Source organism: Globicephala melas, chromosome 3 (genome assembly GCF_963455315.2).
Source record: "Globicephala melas chromosome 3, mGloMel1.2, whole genome shotgun sequence".
NCBI classification, from domain to species: domain Eukaryota; kingdom Metazoa; phylum Chordata; class Mammalia; order Artiodactyla; family Delphinidae; genus Globicephala; species Globicephala melas.
This window is the reverse complement of record NC_083316.1, coordinates 59,147,630-59,165,648: the sequence shown is the minus strand read 5'-3', so window position 1 is coordinate 59,165,648 and position 18,019 is coordinate 59,147,630. Positions and strand designations below refer to the sequence as shown.

The following is an 18,019-nucleotide window of genomic DNA, read 5'->3' as shown; positions in this document are numbered from 1 at the left end:
GAATAGACTATGGAGAGGGAAAAGTAGTAATTTCACAGTGGAGAAGCCTAGCAAACACTACTTTAACCAAGTGAGGATGGTTATTCTCACCTGTGATATCATGTGGCTATCATATACCTTGATGGGATGTGATGAGAAGGATACTTCATTTCTGTGGTATTCTTTCTAAAAACCTATAACCCTGGTCTAATCATAAGAAAATCATCAGACAAACCCAGATTGGAAGACATTCTGCAGTATACCTGGCTAGTATCCCTCAAGACTGTCAAGGTCATGAAAAACAAGGAAATACGGAGAAACTGTCACAGACTGGAGGAAACTGGGAAGATATGAAAACTAAATGCAATGTGGTTCCCTGGACTGAACCCTGGAACAAAGAGAAGAAGGACATGAATGGAAAAAAACAGGTAAAACAAAAATACTGTCTGGATTTAGTTAACAGAAATGTGTTAGTGTCAGTTTCTTAGTTTTGCAAATGTACTATGATAATATAAGATGTTAATAATGAGGGAAACTGGGTATACTGGAAATCTTGATAATATCCTTGTACCTATTCTATAAATCTGAAATGATTCTAAAATTAAAAGTTTATTTAAAAAATTTAAAAAAAGAACTCTCTATATATTTAAGGTATAAAAGAGAAGGATTATAAGAAAATATTCATCAGATATCCCTTTCTTTGTAATAACTTTTTACTGCTTTTGTATTATACTTTGTAATAACCCTACCTCTGTTTTGAGAATGTTGGAAAAATACTAAACATGGATTGTTGTGAGTGAAGATTATACAATACAAAGTTCAAAGCCTTCCAGGTTTTGTTCTCAATGTGTTAAGCAACCTGGATTAAGGCCTTGAAACAAAATGCCTATTCCAGAAGGTCACTGTCTACCTGACAATGACATTAAAGGATAATTGGAAAGGCATTTATAACAAGCACAGTTCTAGGGAAATCCTTCCCTATCCCTTATTCTTTACTGCCAATATAACTCTGATTTTGAACTTATTCAAATGTACTCCCAAGGTAATATAAGCTTCTCTGGAATTATACTGGAGTCACTCCAACCTCATAAGTTGCTTCTCATAAAATGACCTCATCATAGGCCTCAGATAAGGGTCAGAATTCAAATTGTCTCTATTGAAGACAAGAATTCTCTTTTCTGACACATCCCAATTTGTATTTAAATGCAAAATCTAACTCTTGGTTTAAGGTAGCTTTTTATTATTAAAAATTTAAGGTAGCTTTTTATTATTAAAAATTTAGAAAACTAAGAACACTGCATAAAAATGAAGTACCTTAAGTCCTTCTTTCTGCAGGTCTTGAGCAAGTTCACTGCAAAGTTCTTGGCACAAGCTGTACTGTTCTTCTGCTTTACTTATCTCACTGAATGTCCTAGAAAGGCAAGAATGATTTTGGTGCACAAAGTAAACTACAATTCAGTATACTTTAGAAATGATATAGTACATGTAAATGGCCTAGCATTAAGTTATATTTTCTACAGTACAAAGTTTTCAGATGAACTAAGATATGATTAAGTAAAAACATCCAAGATCTTCTTAAATAATGGGAGATTGTTTATAGCTAAACTGATTAGCAAAGGTGCTTTTGCTCTCTACAATATGTTTTAAAAGATGATTAAAGTCACCAACATATAAGGATAATGCCCTCAAAACTTACAAAACATTAGGATACATATGTATACAGACTCTGCTACAGAGGATTATCTTAAGAAAGTACAAATGAGAACAACATTCCAATTACTGCATGTGTATTTTCTGTAAGCGAATTATCTTCAAGTAGATTTAAGGGGTTGGTTCGTGGCACCTACATAAAGTCATCTAATAGGCAACCGGAAATGGAGGGCTGGTAAGATTAAATGTAGAACTTGTGACTTCATCTGCACAAGGGTATTGAAAGGTCATATTAACATAAAGACACTAAAGAGAGAGTGGGGTAACCAGTAAAAAAGTCCGAGCAAACCCTGAATAGTCATTCAGTGAAAAGTCCCGCTTCTAACTATTCCCAGCTACCCAGTTCTCTTCCCTAGTGGCAACCAATATTGCCAGCTTCCTATTCATTATTTATTCCTCTAGAATACTGTATGTATATAAAAGCAAACAAGCAAACATTTCCCCTATATAAACAGTAGAATATTAGATACATTATTTACCACTTTGCTTTTCTCATTCATCCTGGTGAGAGTTCCCTATAAATAATTTCATTTATATATGGCAGCATAAATTCTAATTTAAAGATGTAAGATCATTTAACCAATCCTCTATTTGTAGAAACTTATTTCCAATCTTTTGCTATCACAAAAAAAAATGCAGTGCATAACCATGTATACATGTAAAATGACATGTGATTACACCAGTGGAATGTATGCCTAGAAAAAGAACTGTGGGATCAAAGTACATGTGTATCTGTGATCTTGATAGATACTGCCAAATTGCTTGCCCCCTGTGGTAGGCAAAATAATGGTCCTCGAAGATGTTCAAATCCTTATCTCTCAGAATCTAGTACTTTACATGGTGAAATGAACTTTACAGATGTTGTTAAATTAAGATGAGGTGATTATCCTGAATTATCCAGGTAGGTCCACTGTAATCTCAAGGGTCCTTGTAAGAAGAAGGCAGGAGGGTAAGAGTCAAAGAAAGACAAAATGTGAGAGTGGAAGATAGAGAATGGGGCCGTGAGCCAAAGAATGCAAGAAGCCTCTAGAAGCTTTTAGAAAGGAAATGGATTCTCCTCTGGGGCCTCTAGAAGGAATGCAACCCTGATGACACCTTAATTTTAGGACTGCTGACCTTCAGAATTGTAAGAGAATAAATTTGTGGTAATTAGTTATACCACCAATAAGAAACTAGTACACCCTCCTTTAGAGTTTAATAGCTTTTTCACTCCCATAGTCTTGCCAATAGAGTGTGCATCTTTGCCAGCTTAATTAGTGAAAAATGCTATCTCAGAGAATTTTCAATCTGAATTTCTTAAATTATACGGAGACTGAGATTATTTTCACATGTTTATAAAGCCATTTGTACCATCTTTTCTGTTAACTAATTAGATCTTTGGTCACTTTTTTCTATTGGTTTGATGGCCCTTTCTTAAGAAATATTAATATTAGTTAATATTAATATTCTTGTACAGCACGCAATGTTCTCAATAACAAAAGACAAAATAGAAGAAAAAATCATTAAATAGGACGATACTATCTCACTTTTGGATGCTTTTTTCCCCTCTTTTCCTTTGATTGCTTTTATGTAAATCACAGCCTAAAACAACAATTTTTATCAGTCATTTACTGATAAAGTGTGTTGTCTTGTAAAAGTCATTCATCTTTTCTAGGGAACCCCCTTGCACTGTTGGTGGGAATGTAAATGGATACAGCCACTATGGAGAACCGTATGGAGGTTCCTTAAAAAACTAAAAATGGAATTACCATATGACCCAGCAATCCCACTACTGGGCATATACCCAGAGAAAACCATAATTCAAAAAGACAAATGCAACCCAATGTTCATTGCAGCACTATTTACAATAGCCAGGTCATGGAAGCAACCTAAATGCCCATCCACAAATGAATGGATAAAGAAGATGTGGTACATATATACAATGGAATATTACTCAGCCATAAAAAGGAATGAAATTGGGTCATTTGTAGAGATGTGGATGGACCTAGAGACTGTCACACAGAGTGAAGTAAGTCAGAAAGAGAAAAACAAATATTGTATATAAACACAAATATGTGGAATCTAGAAAAATGGTACAGATGAACTGGTTTGCAAGGCAGAAATAGAGAACAAATATGGACACCAAGGGGGAAAAGGGGTGGTGGTGGAGGTGGTGGGATGAACTGGGAGATTGGGATTGACATGTATACACTAATATGTATCAAATAGATAACTAATAAGAACCTGCTGTATAAAACATAAATAAAATTTAAAAAAAAGTCATTCAGCTTTTCCGATCATGAATAACATATGTGCAAAATGAACACAACCTTATACTAGGTCCGCGGTTCTTAAATGTCTTAGTGGAACTTTGGTTCTTTGAGGAGATAAGTGAGGGACTTTTCAAACAATGACATATTTCCCAAAACAATAAGGTTCCATCAAGATTTCATTTGACTTCAAACAAGATTGTAAACCACTGAACTAGATCACCTCTAAGCTCTTGTTCATCAGTATCTTACTATTTGATGTCTATGGTTATTCACCAATATTTGAAGAACTTCAGGAAGAATTTCCATCATCATTTCTTAAATTTCCCAAATAACTACTCAGTATAATTTTTCTTATAAATAAGCCTATAAATTAAGATTTAGAATCCTAAAATGCTTGGTTTTCACTGAATAGGAACAAAACCAACATTTAAAAAAATAACTGCAGTTAAATTTTTTCCCATTGAGAGCACAGCAAGCAAAGACAATAAAGCATTGCACTGGAATATTTACTGTAGTAGTATCAACTGATGAAAATTGTTACTTGGTTTGCAAATAGATTTTTAAATTTCAGTGAAAATTTACTAAAAATTAAAAATTAGTTTAAAATAATACAAATTATGAATAATTAGTAACAAAACATTACCTCTCAACACTCATGCTTTTCCTCTCTCCATCCCTTGAAATTAAAAAAAAAAAGCTTTTATTTGCTTTCTCAAAGAAGACTGAATTTCTTTTAGTCAACCAAGATGATTTTACATCAGTTACCCTTTAGAGATCTCAATGTTTTAGATTAAAAGTTATACATCATGCAACACAGTGAGTTTTTTAATCTAAAAATAAAACTATCACCAAAGAATGTAGAAAGATATGCTAATATAATTACATGTGTGATGGATCAAGTCTATATCTATCAAAGACAACAAATTTGAAAACAGGATGATATTATAAATTGTTTCTATTAAAAGTCTGAATATAAAAAATCACAACTTACAAAAACCAACAGAAGGTAGTAGCATAATGGCTTGCAGTTATAAGATATAATTAAATTTTAAATAATTTAATATCCATTATCTAGTTTTTGGCCTAGTACATTAATAATAGCCTATTTATTATTCACTTATACCACTCTATAGAAGCTCAGTTAAAATTTGCCATACAGCAATAGGATGATGGTTAGGTATCTGAACCACCTAGTTTGGTTGGATTCTAGCTGCTCTGGTAGGAGCAGTTAAAACCAAAAAGCTGAAATGACATGTAGATTATTCATTTTCCTAGTATTTCACAAACCAATTATGAATCAAGCACTGTTCTAGGCCTTGGAGATAACAGTAATGAACAAAACAGACCAAGTGCCTGCCTTTAAGAAACTTATATTTTAGGGACTTCCCTGGTGGCACAGTGGTTAAGACTCCGCGCTCCCAATGCAGGGGGCCTGGGTTCGATCGCTGGTCAGGGAACTAGATCCCACATGCGTGCCACAACTAACAGTTCGCATGTCACAACTAAGGAGCCTGCAAGCCACAACAAAGGAGCCCGCCTGCCACAACTAAGACTCAGTGCAACCAAATAAGTAAATTAAATAAATGTCAAAAAAAATAGTTATAAAGAAACTTATATCTTAGTGGAGGGAGACAAATAAACATAGCAGTAAATATGGAACAGGTTAGAAGGGGAGAAGTACTACAGATTAAAAAATAAAGCAAATTAAGGAAACAGAGAATGTTGATAGAAGGGAAGGTAAGTTTGCTATTTTATATGGTTAAAAATTACCTATGAATTTCACTTAAAAGCATTACCTGCATCTCTATCACAGGTTAATATGTGCTATATTATATTAAAAACTGTATTGTTTTCAAGCACTATGGAAATAAAAAGAGGATAATTTTTGGATTAAAGAAGAAAGTTTTATTTCTCATCACCTTCATGTACTGGATTATTTATAGTACTGTGATGTCTTTCTCTTATCTTTCATTATATCCACTCAAGATCAAAGTCAGCTACCTGGACTTGAAAGAATGAGGAGCATGGAGAGATGAGAAAAATAATAGCACATGCCTTGCAATCTCTGTAAGATATAGCAGGTCTAATTGGTTAATCAAACTTATTTTACATGCCTCCTCAGTAATCTTCTTGTTTTCCTTTAGTTTAACTATATGAATATAAAAGAGTTATTTTGAGGGCAGGCTAACAAGATGATAACGAAATCGTAAAAATAGTGCCCAGTGTTAATTTTCATTCTTGTTTTTAGTGCCTTCTTTTCACCCACCCTAAACAGTGTACCCTTCTAGCTCTGGGATCCTTCTTTTTAAGACCTGGATGAAAGAGTGGCAGGGAGGAAACACAGGCCCTCTCCTCTAGCCGTTTCCTCTTCTCTTAGATCTTTGCATGGCTGGCCCCTTCAGGTCTCTGTCTCTGGAGAACCGCTGCCAACCCCATCTCTTACCCCCCAAGTCAACATCTATGTGCCCCCACTCTGCCTTACTTTCTCCATTTGTTTATTTGGTTACTTTTTATTTCCCACACTACTCTGCAAACTCCATGAAGGCAGGACTTTGTCTTGTTTACTGCTATTATCCCCAGTGCCTAGAACAGTGCCTAACGCAAAGTACTCAGTACTGAATGAATGAATCATTTACAAATCTGGAAAAGAGAAGAAATACAGGTAGTTCATGAAGGCTTTCAAGGAATCGTTAAGTCTACTTGCTTTAAAGGGTGAGTTCTGCAGTATGAGCCATCTTTCTCACCCCCACAATCTGATCACCAATATTCTTACGTTCTGAACAAAGAACAAGGCAGGTACAGAAAAGAAAGCACCCATCATTCCTCTTATCCCTCTATCCAAATGTTGTAGCCAACAACCTAGGAGTGATTTTTTATTCCTCTTTTCCTTTTCTCTCACAACCAATCTTTTGACTCTAATTCAAAAATTATATTCTGAATTGAGTTAGCCTAAAAGAAATTTAAAACATGTTATCCGTGTAGTCTCTATCTCAATGGTGAAAACTGTTATTTCAGCAAATGCTAAAAAAAAGCAGAATAATTATAAATACAGATACCTTGCCAGCTGTGTTGAACCTAGACCCAGGGAAATATGAAGGAAATAATGCCAAGATGTTTCAGAGAAAAGGAGAGAAAGTAATGCCCTCTGTTGGTATAGTTCTGTACAAGTAATAATTCCAAGGGCCTTCAACATTTTCTCTGTAACTTTTCCTATTCCAGAAACCTAGAAAAGAATCAACTTATCATTAATACATTTTGAAATTAAGATAAGAAGTGATATTATAATCTCATCATATATTTTATAACTAATAAAAGGTATAAATAATGTGCCTAGTTTCAAAAGTCACACAAGAGAACGGCTTTAGTTACTTTTTGGCTATATTTCCTAAACTAGTGTTCTATGAAAATTAAAAATTTTAAATTCCATAGAATTTTTAAAAAGCATTTAAAAAAGAGTTCTGCGGTCATATAAACTTGGGGAATGGTAGGATAAACAACTTTTTATTCCCTTTTAATTTTGTAAAACTGAAGTATAGTTGACGTACATTATATTAGTTTCAGGTGTACAACACCGTGATTCAACATTTATATACGTTATGAATCAATTACCACAATAAGTCTAGTAATCATCTGTCACCATACAAAGTTATTATAATATTACTGACTATAGTCTCTATACTGTACATTACATCCCATGACTTTTTTTTTATGACTCCAAGTTTGTACCTCTTAATCTTCTTTACCTATTTTGCCCAACTCCCCACCCCTTCCCCTCTGGAAACCACCAGTTTGTTCTCTGTAACAATCAGTCTGTTTCTAGGATAAACAAACTTTAAATGAACTTTTTTACTGTAAGAATTATGAATCTTCAATAAATTAATATCTCTTGTGACCCACCAAGGGTGGTACATTCCAAAGTTCTTTGACCCCAGAACGTTTTTTAACAGAACACCCATTCATACCTTAAAAATACATTGGAAAACACTGCTTTATAGCTATATTTTATATATACTAAGCTATTCAGTAGTCATTATACATTATATATTTTGATATAGACTTTCTTCTGAGCGTTGAAAATGTTTATTTAGATTCACTAATACACATTATGCTGAGTCAGGAAAGCAGGCCCTAGAACGTCAAATAGTGTATAGTACAATTATTATTTTTTAAAAAGCATATATATACAGAATAATCTAGAAGCTGTAAAAAATAATAAAATATACCCTTTCTATAATCCCTGAGGAATCATTTTACCATTTTAAAGATGGTAAAGTATTTGGGGTTTTTTTTTCTGGTCAAAAACAATTAAAATTCTAAATCTTTTCAACAAACTTTTCAACAGACAAGCTTCCTAAACCTCACTTTTAGGATTTCATAGAAAGATTTCTTCAAGTCCTAATTAAATCATCCATTATCATTCTTGCTTGTTAGCTATCAATTTAAAAAGTTTCTGAAAGAATGATTACTATCATCCTAAATAGTATTTCTTCAGAACACCGAGTATATATATATAGATGACAAATTTTGCATAAAATTTCACCTTTCTAATGGGTAAGTCCTTGATGAAGTCCATCACAGCTTGTCTATTAGGGAGAATTTGGTATTGTCCATTTGGTTTATTCTTATCACTGCATACTTTCGCTAACATTGTATTTGGTGCAATGCCTTAAAAGAAGAACACTCTGATGACTCAAAGAACATGATATGCATGATTTTAAAATATGTGATAACAACACAGAAAAAATATTAAATGCAAAAATCTGAAATGTGGAATGCTACTTTAAAAATAACACTTGATTACTATCTATCTCCCCAGGGCTTGCTATGGTTTTAGGAAAAGGAATTGTATTAGTTATTGTGGCAGCAGAAATGAGGAATATTTAAATTTCCATGGTATTTTAAAGTCTAAGAGTAATTTCTGAGTTTAAGTGATATTATTAGTTTACTTACTATATTTAGTAGGAATACAGGGCTGTCTTACAGAAAAGATGGAGAATATAATTTAGGATGGATGTTTACTCTTTGAAAAGGTCTCCTGTATAGATTATCCACATAAAGAAAAAAAAAAAATCAAAGATTCTGTTTCCAGTATGTTTAAAACAATGATAATGAAATGCGTGTATCCTTTTTATGCTACTCACAAAGCAAATTACCCCTTTTCAGAGAGGTGTTTTATAATTTCTAGGTGTCTTAATGATTAAGATAACTTGAAATAGGTATATTCAACTATGATCATCAAATAGTTCAATTTTTATACACATTTTTCTAAAATTTATTACTTATTTTCAGGCTTTGGCATAGGAAGAAAAGACTAACCCAATCATAATATGGCTTTCTTAAGATAATCTAGGGTCCTCATGAATATCAGTTTCTATGCTAAGACACAGTGATACCCTCATGAGTTATTGGCATATGTAAAGCTCTTTTTCCCTTCACCAGATGATCCTAGATTGCTATGTTGCTAGTTGGTGTTTTTTCCTGTCTAATCCATATTTTGTGTGGACATCTGTGGTCTCTCTTGCACTGTAAGTCTTCAAAGGGAAAACAAAGTATTATGTCCCAAACCAATTAAAATATATTTTGTGTTTCAAAAAAGATCGCTACATGAGCTTTATGATAAGTTTTTGCTTTGGACACATGGGTTTTTGTGCTTAATTCCAATTTACCTATAGGTTCACAGTATTCTGAATAGGTATATTGTCAGAAGTTAATAAAAAAACAGCTAAGTAAAATGTTATTCTACACTTTATAGTGAGAAACTACTAATATTACACTATGTTAGCTAGTCTGAAAATTATAACTATTGGAACCATCAATATCCTTTTAAGTACCTGCACTGGCTGTCAGTGTAGTTTTTTGCTCGATTCTGAAACGAATTTCCTTTACCACTTCCTCAGCTGATGTTCCAAAAACAATTGAGTTTTGGAGTATTTGAAGATTATTCAGTTCTTCAAAGTTCACTTGGAAAGGATTTCCTGGGGACTGCAAATCAGGAGGACTATCTTCAAAAAGTAGAGGAGAGATGGATCGTTCCTGCTCACGCAGTTTATTATCTTCCTTTCCTGGTTTATCTAAATTATAAACAGCAACAGTAATTCATCTTCATTTTAAAAAGTACATACTTCATAAATTAGGTTTCCCTACAGTCTTTCTAAAGACAAAACAAATCTAGTTTAGTTTGCTTTCTAAGAACCAAGGTCAGAAATGTTAGCATTTATATTTTTAACTGTTTACCAAAGAAAACACTGATTCTAAGTTTTTCTTAAAAGAAATATTATCCATTTCCATTGTATACATTTTAAAACGAAATATCTTATGTAAATCTCACTAATTTTTGTACTGAAATTAATTGAAACCCAGAATTGGAATTAGATTCACAGTACTTTTTTCTCAAAAAGATGAAAGGTTTTTTTCCTTTACTCATCTCTAGAGGAAAAGAAGAACCTTCTTAAATTAGAATTTAGGAATAAGGAAAAAGGTGTTAAGCAACATACAGCAATTATGCCTGAAAGATAAATTTTGCTTTTGGAGGGGGAAAAAAGCCTAAAAAATTTTTTCATTCATGGAAGAACTTTTCAAATGTTAAATAATCTGAATTTTCTTCTTTCAAATGCTGATTTTAATTTTGACTTGTTTGTTTATAAAGTATCACTTTTACTAAGAGCACATCTGAAATCAATAGAAATTACTTCTGGAAGTTATATTTCTTTAAATATATAAATTCTTAAGGTCTAATCAGATTAACAATGGTCCAAGTTTAAGAGCGAGAAGCCTTCGTTATTATCAAAAGGCAGTAAACTAATATTAATATTAAAAAGTAAAGTAAAAAAACTAATCTGGTTATTATCTCATTTTAGTTGCATTTTTCATAAATGAACTGTGAAATACACTTAAATCTATACAGATACTAAAAATGTCCTTATGAACAAATCCATTGAAGACTTTACTTTCCGGGCTTAATGGAGGAGAAATCAGTTGAAGTGTAAAATTGATAAAAACTAAGATTAACAACAGAGCTTTCTCATCCACTTCATAATTTTATTACATATAAATGTTTTCCAAATTAAGGTAAATACAGATGCAAAAATTAAATTTCTAGTTTCAAGACACATATACTTAAAAAATGAAGATGGCCTTTTCAAGAGATTTTATAAAGATAATATAAATAAAATGACAGACACCTAATTAGTTTCAAATTTTTAAGTATGTAATATGAATTAAGTTACAGACAGGTATTTTCCAAATCTGAATTCCCAGGCCATATACAAAACAAGCCTTATTTTCAAACTTACACTAGCCGTTATTTATGTACTTTAGTTCCTTTCATTTTCCATTATCTGGTTTTAAAATGCAGAGCAATTCAGGGGGATTAAGACTAAGGCACAGCTGAAATGGTATTTACCTGGACCCTCTTTTTCCCAACTAGATGTGTGAAAGTCAAGGTAAAGAGCTACGGAAAACCTGCAGGCCACGTAAGGCACGTTCACAACCTCCTTCTGCAGTTCCTTATGCCATGTTTTGTACCTCATGCTTCTATCACACTGCCCTCAGGTGAGTCTCTGATAGCAGGACACTACAGCAGAAAGCAAAGCATGCTGTTTTCAGGTTCATTGTTTAGAGCCGCTGCTGAATGGTGTAGTTATCGTTTCAATCTGTCTACTTCTCTGCGAGGCCTGGCTATGCAACCAACCGCTGAAGTGGTTTCTTATTTGCTTTCTGAAAGAAATATCTTTATAAGCCTCATAACTGAGGTGATCAGCATATAAAAGTAAGGTTTCTTATAATTTGAAACAGTAGGATTAAGATCCCATCTGGATGGCAAGTGCTAAAAAGTATACGGTACAGTATTTTAGTTTTTTACATTGCCTGGCACCATCTAGATTTATGAGAGAATAAACATAAAATAATAATAATTATTATTTTATTTCTTTACAGACTGTGCCTTTTAGAAAAGGGGCAAACAGCAGAAAAATCCCTTGGACTTTAGAGGAAGGTATATCAACCACCTGCCACGACTCCAACTCACTGTTGACAGCTTCTCTGGGCATAATGTGAAATCAGACATGCCTGAAAGTCCAGTCGACAGGGACTTATATATGAAAAAAAAAAAGTTAAACTATTTAAATTGCTTAAGAATATGAAATACATGAAGAGGAAAGTACATAAATAAATATGTTAAAAGCAACGATATTAAAAATTCACATCCTCATAATAAGTGTGGACATATAGTAAATGAAAAGAACATTAGTAGAGAATGAAAACATTTACCTTAGTCCCAATATAATTTTTTTATAACATATTGTGAAAGTAGTTATTATAGGACACCCTCAGGGGATGCTTTGACATAACTATTTAATGGCTCCCCTCCTTTCTCCTGTGAAAAGTAAGGAACTAACAAAGTAAGATTTTAAGCAAAGTGACATTAGACTTTGTGTGTCACTTCCTCAAACAATAAAGTTATACTAAGAGCAAAAAACCTTTTGCTCCAAGCCCCTGTGTCCAGAAATTATGTTTGTTTAATGTTTCTCTTAAAGAGAGAGACCTACTCCATTAGAGCTCTAAGTAAGGTAATAAAATTATGATTCAATGTCCATACTAAATTTGCTCCAAAGATGTGAGCCCCAAACAATGGTGAAGTTAGAATTTTATGGCACTGAGGATCTACCATTTTTGCTTCAGGGAAAGTTACAAAGAGCTTCCCCACCACAGCCTGTCCCCTCTGAAGCAGTTAATGAGTTGTACACATGAAACATGGCTATGGGTTTTGAGCAAACCCTCTATTTCTACCTTTTCATCCAGGTGAACTTTGCTCAGGGGTTCAGGGCAGTGCTGGCATTTGAAGTAATCACACCTCTGACAGAGGACTGAAAGCAGTACATGTATTATCTGCATGATTTTTGGCATTGTTTTGGGTAGGTAATAAGGGGCTCATTTGAAAAAAACCTTGGGGTCATAAACTTGTTTCATTATATATAAAAAGAATCAAAATAAGATCTAAGGCCAAGAAGGGAGTTGGGGAGTCATTAATTTCGGCAAGGTTAAGAACAGCAATCACTGTATAAACAGATTATAGAAAATTTGGGAAATAAAGAAAAAAAACCCACCCAATATTTTGATATGTTCAAGGCTAATTAAAAAAAGAATCTATTTTCTATTAACAGCTACATAAAAAGGCCACTATAAACAAAGAACCTCCTCAGATTCAAGGCAATCCAACCCCTGGTTAGTTATATCTTATGGAAAAAACTGCTATGAAATTACTTTGTTTAGGGACTCTGCACACTCTTAAAGTCTAGAGATTTAACAATCTCATTTGATTTAAAAGTGGCATTCCACACATTTATCTCAGAAAACCCACTTGGTTGTGCCGTGCAGCTTGTGGGATCTTAGTTCCTCAACCAGGGATCAAATCCGTGCCCCCTGCAGTGGAAAGCGTGGAGTCCTAACCACTGGACCACCAGGGAATTCCCTGATTTTTAATTTTTAATACTTTTTCATAATAAAGCTATATTTAGTCCTGCACCTATGCATCCTAATGAGTTAACTGGTTAATTCAAAGGATTTTTTGTTTGTTTTTAGTCTGAGCATTCTAATAAATTGCTTACCATTTTCTAGAGAGTTCCCTGTTTTGATGAAATACTTCCTTTTGTCCTCAGGCCAATTTTGTCTTTCCTCTAAATGCTTTGTTATATTCACGTAGGCTTCATCAAGACTCATGGCCATAAAATTGGGATCATAATCAGCAAGTATTTCCTTAACCTTCGAAAGGAACAAAATGGTTTAATTTTGCTGCCAAAGTAAAACGTGCCACATACAGCTGATAAGAAACATTAATATTCTTACTTTGCAACTATAGTAAGGATTCTATAATCAATAGCTCATGGATTTAGAGAATAAATAATTTACTGCTAGGGCAAGTTTGTCCAAATTCTCTTTTGTATTAAAGTAGATCACAAAGGCAGAAGACCATGAAATAGCTTCATTCAATCTCTATTCAATCTCTATTTAGCCACCTATATCTATATATAATAAGTGATTCAAATAAACAACATCATTCTGATAGGCCCAGAAAAAATGGTGAAGCAACATAATTTTAGGTGGCAAGTCAAAAGCGGAAGTGGGAACAATAGGATCCTGCTCTCCTTTACCTTTTACTATTGTTTTTGTTCTTCTTTTTCTTAGGTAAGAAGTGGATTTATTTATTTAGTTAGTTATTTTTAAATTTTATTTACTTATTTATTTATTTTTGGACTGCGTTGGGTCTTCGTTGCTGGGCGCGGGCTTTCTCCAGTCGTGGTGAGCGGGGGCTACTCTTCGTTGTGGTGTGCAGGCTTCTCATTGCGGTGGCTTCTCTTCTTGCAGAGCACGGGCTCTAGGCTTGCAGGCTTCAGTAGCTGTGGTGCATGGGCTCAATAGTTGTGGCTCGTTGGGTCTAGAGCACAGGCTCAGTAGTTGTGGCTCATGGGCTTAGTTGCTCCGCAGCACGTGGGATCTTCCCAGACCAGGGATTGAACCCATGTCCCCTGCACTGGCAGGCAGATTCTTAACCACTGCGCCACTAGGGAAGTCCCCAAGTCAACTTGTTTAGAGAGAGACACACTCCACAGCCAGAGCGTGGGCCATTTCAGAAGGTGAGAGCGGCCTTGGGAGAAACACACTCCACAGACAGAGCGTGGGTCATTTCAGAAGGTGAGAAAGGCCCGTTTTTGTTCATTTTAAAAAGGAATACTCTTACCTGAAGGTATTATGTTGCTTTAGAAAGTGGTTCTACTCCAATTAATTATAATATGTCCATAAAACTCCACTCAGTACACACACTAATGCATGTATCCATTCAGAAAACAAAAATCAGGATTTAGAATGGAAAAGATGACAAAATCTGTAGTGTAAGTCTGTGTCTATATTAAATGATGGGGAAAAGTCTGGAGTTGCATCTTGGGATAAAAGAAATATGTAAAGAGATCAGAATCTCTGCATGATTCCAGAAATGCCTTTTATATAAGATAGTTTTATTATATGAAAGTTTTTTTTAACCACTTAAGTATTAGCTGAAGTTAGAGGAACTGGTTGCCAAAATAATATGTATATTAGAAAAACATACTTGCTGAATTTTGTTATGTTTCACCTAGTGTTTAAAAGCTGTCTGCCTTATCATGAGAAAATTTTTTTTGATGCTTTATAAAAAGAAAGCATTTTAGCTTAATATAATTATGAACAGCTGAGTCAAAGGTAATTTTAGAAAATGGTGGCATAAAACTTGGCCAAGCTTTACTCAGAGAGTACCTTAATTAGCTTTGTTCTTGTAGAAGAAACCAATTCTACAATGTGCTCAAATGGAATCTTTCTAGTGAAAATGAAACTCTGGAACGTCTGTAGTTGGCAGCCAACTAAGATTATTCTGAATGAGAAGTACTCTCTGGAGACAATGAACACTCACTAACTTCCTTTACACAGGATACTGCTTTAAGAACAAAAATAGACAGACTCCAGTAAAAATCAAGCACTTAGGCTTGGAGAGCAGTTAAAGCTATTCCATTCTTTTTGGATAAAACGAAAATGGCTTTTTCTTACACGTTTAAACCAAGCCATAAATATTAATGCATTTATAATCAGTGAATTTGCACTGTAGTTCATTTACAGATAAGAATCCATTTGTCATCTGCAAATAAACTAGTTAGATCCTGATTGAATTTGAAGAAAGATTTCTCCATCTTATGTAAATAACTAAAGAGAACTAAAAGCAATTTAGTTCTCATTGTCGTACTGTCAGAAGTTTTACTGAGTTAAAGTAGAAGTTAAAAAAATTCTTACAAAGTCTTTGGAGGATTTTCAAACTTATTAAAAGCTTATAATATTTATGGTTGGCATTTTATCTCTACTTAAGAATACAGTAAAACAGATAAGCAGTAACCTGTGTGAACCTGCTTCCCCTTCCCCACCACCTCTGCAGATGTAGGCACAAAAGCACTTGCTTCCACAGGCTGTTTTTCAAACAATTTTTTAAAACTTAAAAAAAACTGGGAGTGGAGTATCATTTTGATTTGGGGGAGGTTTCACTGCTAGGGGAAATGAGGTGGAATACAAATAAGAAGAGTGAATCTAAAGACAATTTACCAGACTAAATGGTAGTAAGTGGGAGGCCAGAGTTTTTAAGTGTTTCAATTCAGACAGCAGGCTTTAACACACTGCATTTTGCCACAGTAGTCTAAAAATGTTTGAGGTCGTATACTAAAATTTCAATTTATGACTGAAGTTTTAGCAGTGCCATGATAGTCCAGTTGTTACCACAATTAGAGAAAAGGGCAGTTTTTCATATATGACAGTTTAGGCAATTTTAGTGAATCATCAAATCTTTATTTTTCAGAGAACCTTTTCAAAGCAATAGATTATTCCCCTTTTTCTTTGATTACACCCTCTGGATATTAAATGCTCATAAGCACCTTCCCTAGATTATGGGGCAAGGAGAGCAGCTAATCAAAATAAGTTAATTTTGTTACTGTTTAAAAACATTGATAAAAAATTTATTCAGAAAAGAGCTTGGAATTAATGACTTGGAATTAATTCTGTAGATTATAAATATAAGGTGATTCTAGAAGAAAATGTACATTGCACATTAACAGAAAAATAGCTAAAGTTAATTTAGGTTATAATTAAGGCAATTCAGAGTTTTCTGGGGAGATAAGAGTTTTCTATGCAGACAGAAAAACACATGGAAAAGCAAAGAACTGGGAAATAGAAGAGTGTATTCTGGACACACATGCAGCTCAGTATTTGACATATAAGCTGAGGAAGTGATAGAAGGGAGACTTAAAGGGATAAGCTAAGGCTAAATTCTGATGTGCTACAGCATTTGGACTTGACTCTGTAGATGATAGGAAATCAGCAGAAGGCTATAAGTAGGGGTGAGATATCAGACTTACCTCTCTACTCACAGCTCGGTATTTGTCAAAGTTTGGGGGCACTATAATAAGTTGTGGGCAGAGTCTTTTTGCAATGAATCCTGGCATGGCTGCACGAACACCAAATCTCCTTGCGTGGTAATTCGAAGTAGTCTGAAAGAAAATGGACCACATGGGGAAAAATATTCAAACCTAAATGGACATATTGATCCATGCTTTCAAAAGAAACATTACTGATGTGCATTTTCAATTCAAGGACATTTCTTTTATAGGCCACTGTCTCAAATCAAGCTTTGATTTTATCCTGTTATGGTATAACACCATGACCCTCTCCCACTGCTGTACCATATTTATAACGTGACGTGAGGTAATAAGCAAGACTGTGCTAATAAAAAGGTTCTCTTACATTTCCAGTAACTAAACTTCATTGGATTTAATGCATACCTGTAATATAGTATATATAAAAGTTTAGATGATAGTGGGTGATGTTACATTAAAGTAATAACATAGTAGTAGTCAAGTAATAGTTATAAAGCAATATAGTACAAATAGTATAGAAGTTACAAAAAGTAATAGTATGCAAAGTAATGGTATAGTATAATAGTATGGATTTGGAATTTTGTAAATTTTTGATCTAGAAAAAAACCAAAACAAAGTTCTAATATATGGTCAGTTAAATCAAGTCTCAAACATGAAGTGATTAAAGCATAAAAGAACTTTAAAAATTAAGCTTTATTTCTTAATGCTTGAATATCTTTTTTGGTGAAAACATTTTGACTACGAGATGGTACTAAACAATTATGAGAGTGTTGCAGCAAAAATAGAAATGAGACTTTTGTTTTCTGATAAACAAGGAAAATAAGGAATCAATGAATAGGCTGGGGAAACAGGACTGAAAGAGTTAAGCAATCTTGGTTATTCTTTAGCTGTTACTACTAACAAACACTTGTAGCTAGACTTGTCCTTCACAAAGCTGATTACTCTCCGACTCCATACAAATGACCCTTTGCATCTGGCACTTCTTCTCCCTCTACACTCCCTTGTAGCACTCTTCATTTCAGAAGGAAGGTCACGGGCCGATAATCACTGTCACCAGACCCAGTCGCTGAGCCTCCTGATGCCAGCTTTGGCCATGAATTTGCAGAAGAAAAGAAATGCAAGACCTTCATTACTTTGAGC

The 18,019-nt window shown here is 34.0% G+C and overlaps 1 protein-coding gene across 4 annotated transcripts in view; it reads right to left on the bottom strand.

Moving 5' to 3' along the window:
* POLK (DNA polymerase kappa) overlaps window positions 1-18,019 on the bottom strand; it is a 63,073-nt gene that overhangs the window by 6,323 nt on the left and 38,731 nt on the right. For all 4 annotated transcript variants that reach the window (XM_030845975.3, XM_030845967.3, XM_030845984.3 and 1 more), the window contains 7 exons: window positions 16,862-16,993; window positions 13,547-13,700; window positions 9,773-10,012; window positions 8,482-8,606; window positions 6,998-7,164; window positions 4,585-4,617; window positions 1,294-1,390 (listed from right to left, as the gene is read on the bottom strand). In XM_030845975.3, coding sequence (XP_030701835.1) covers window positions 1,294-1,390; window positions 4,585-4,617; window positions 6,998-7,164; window positions 8,482-8,606; window positions 9,773-10,012; window positions 13,547-13,700; window positions 16,862-16,993 — 948 coding nt within the window. The remainder of the gene's footprint in view (window positions 1-1,293; window positions 1,391-4,584; window positions 4,618-6,997; window positions 7,165-8,481; window positions 8,607-9,772; window positions 10,013-13,546; window positions 13,701-16,861; window positions 16,994-18,019) is intronic.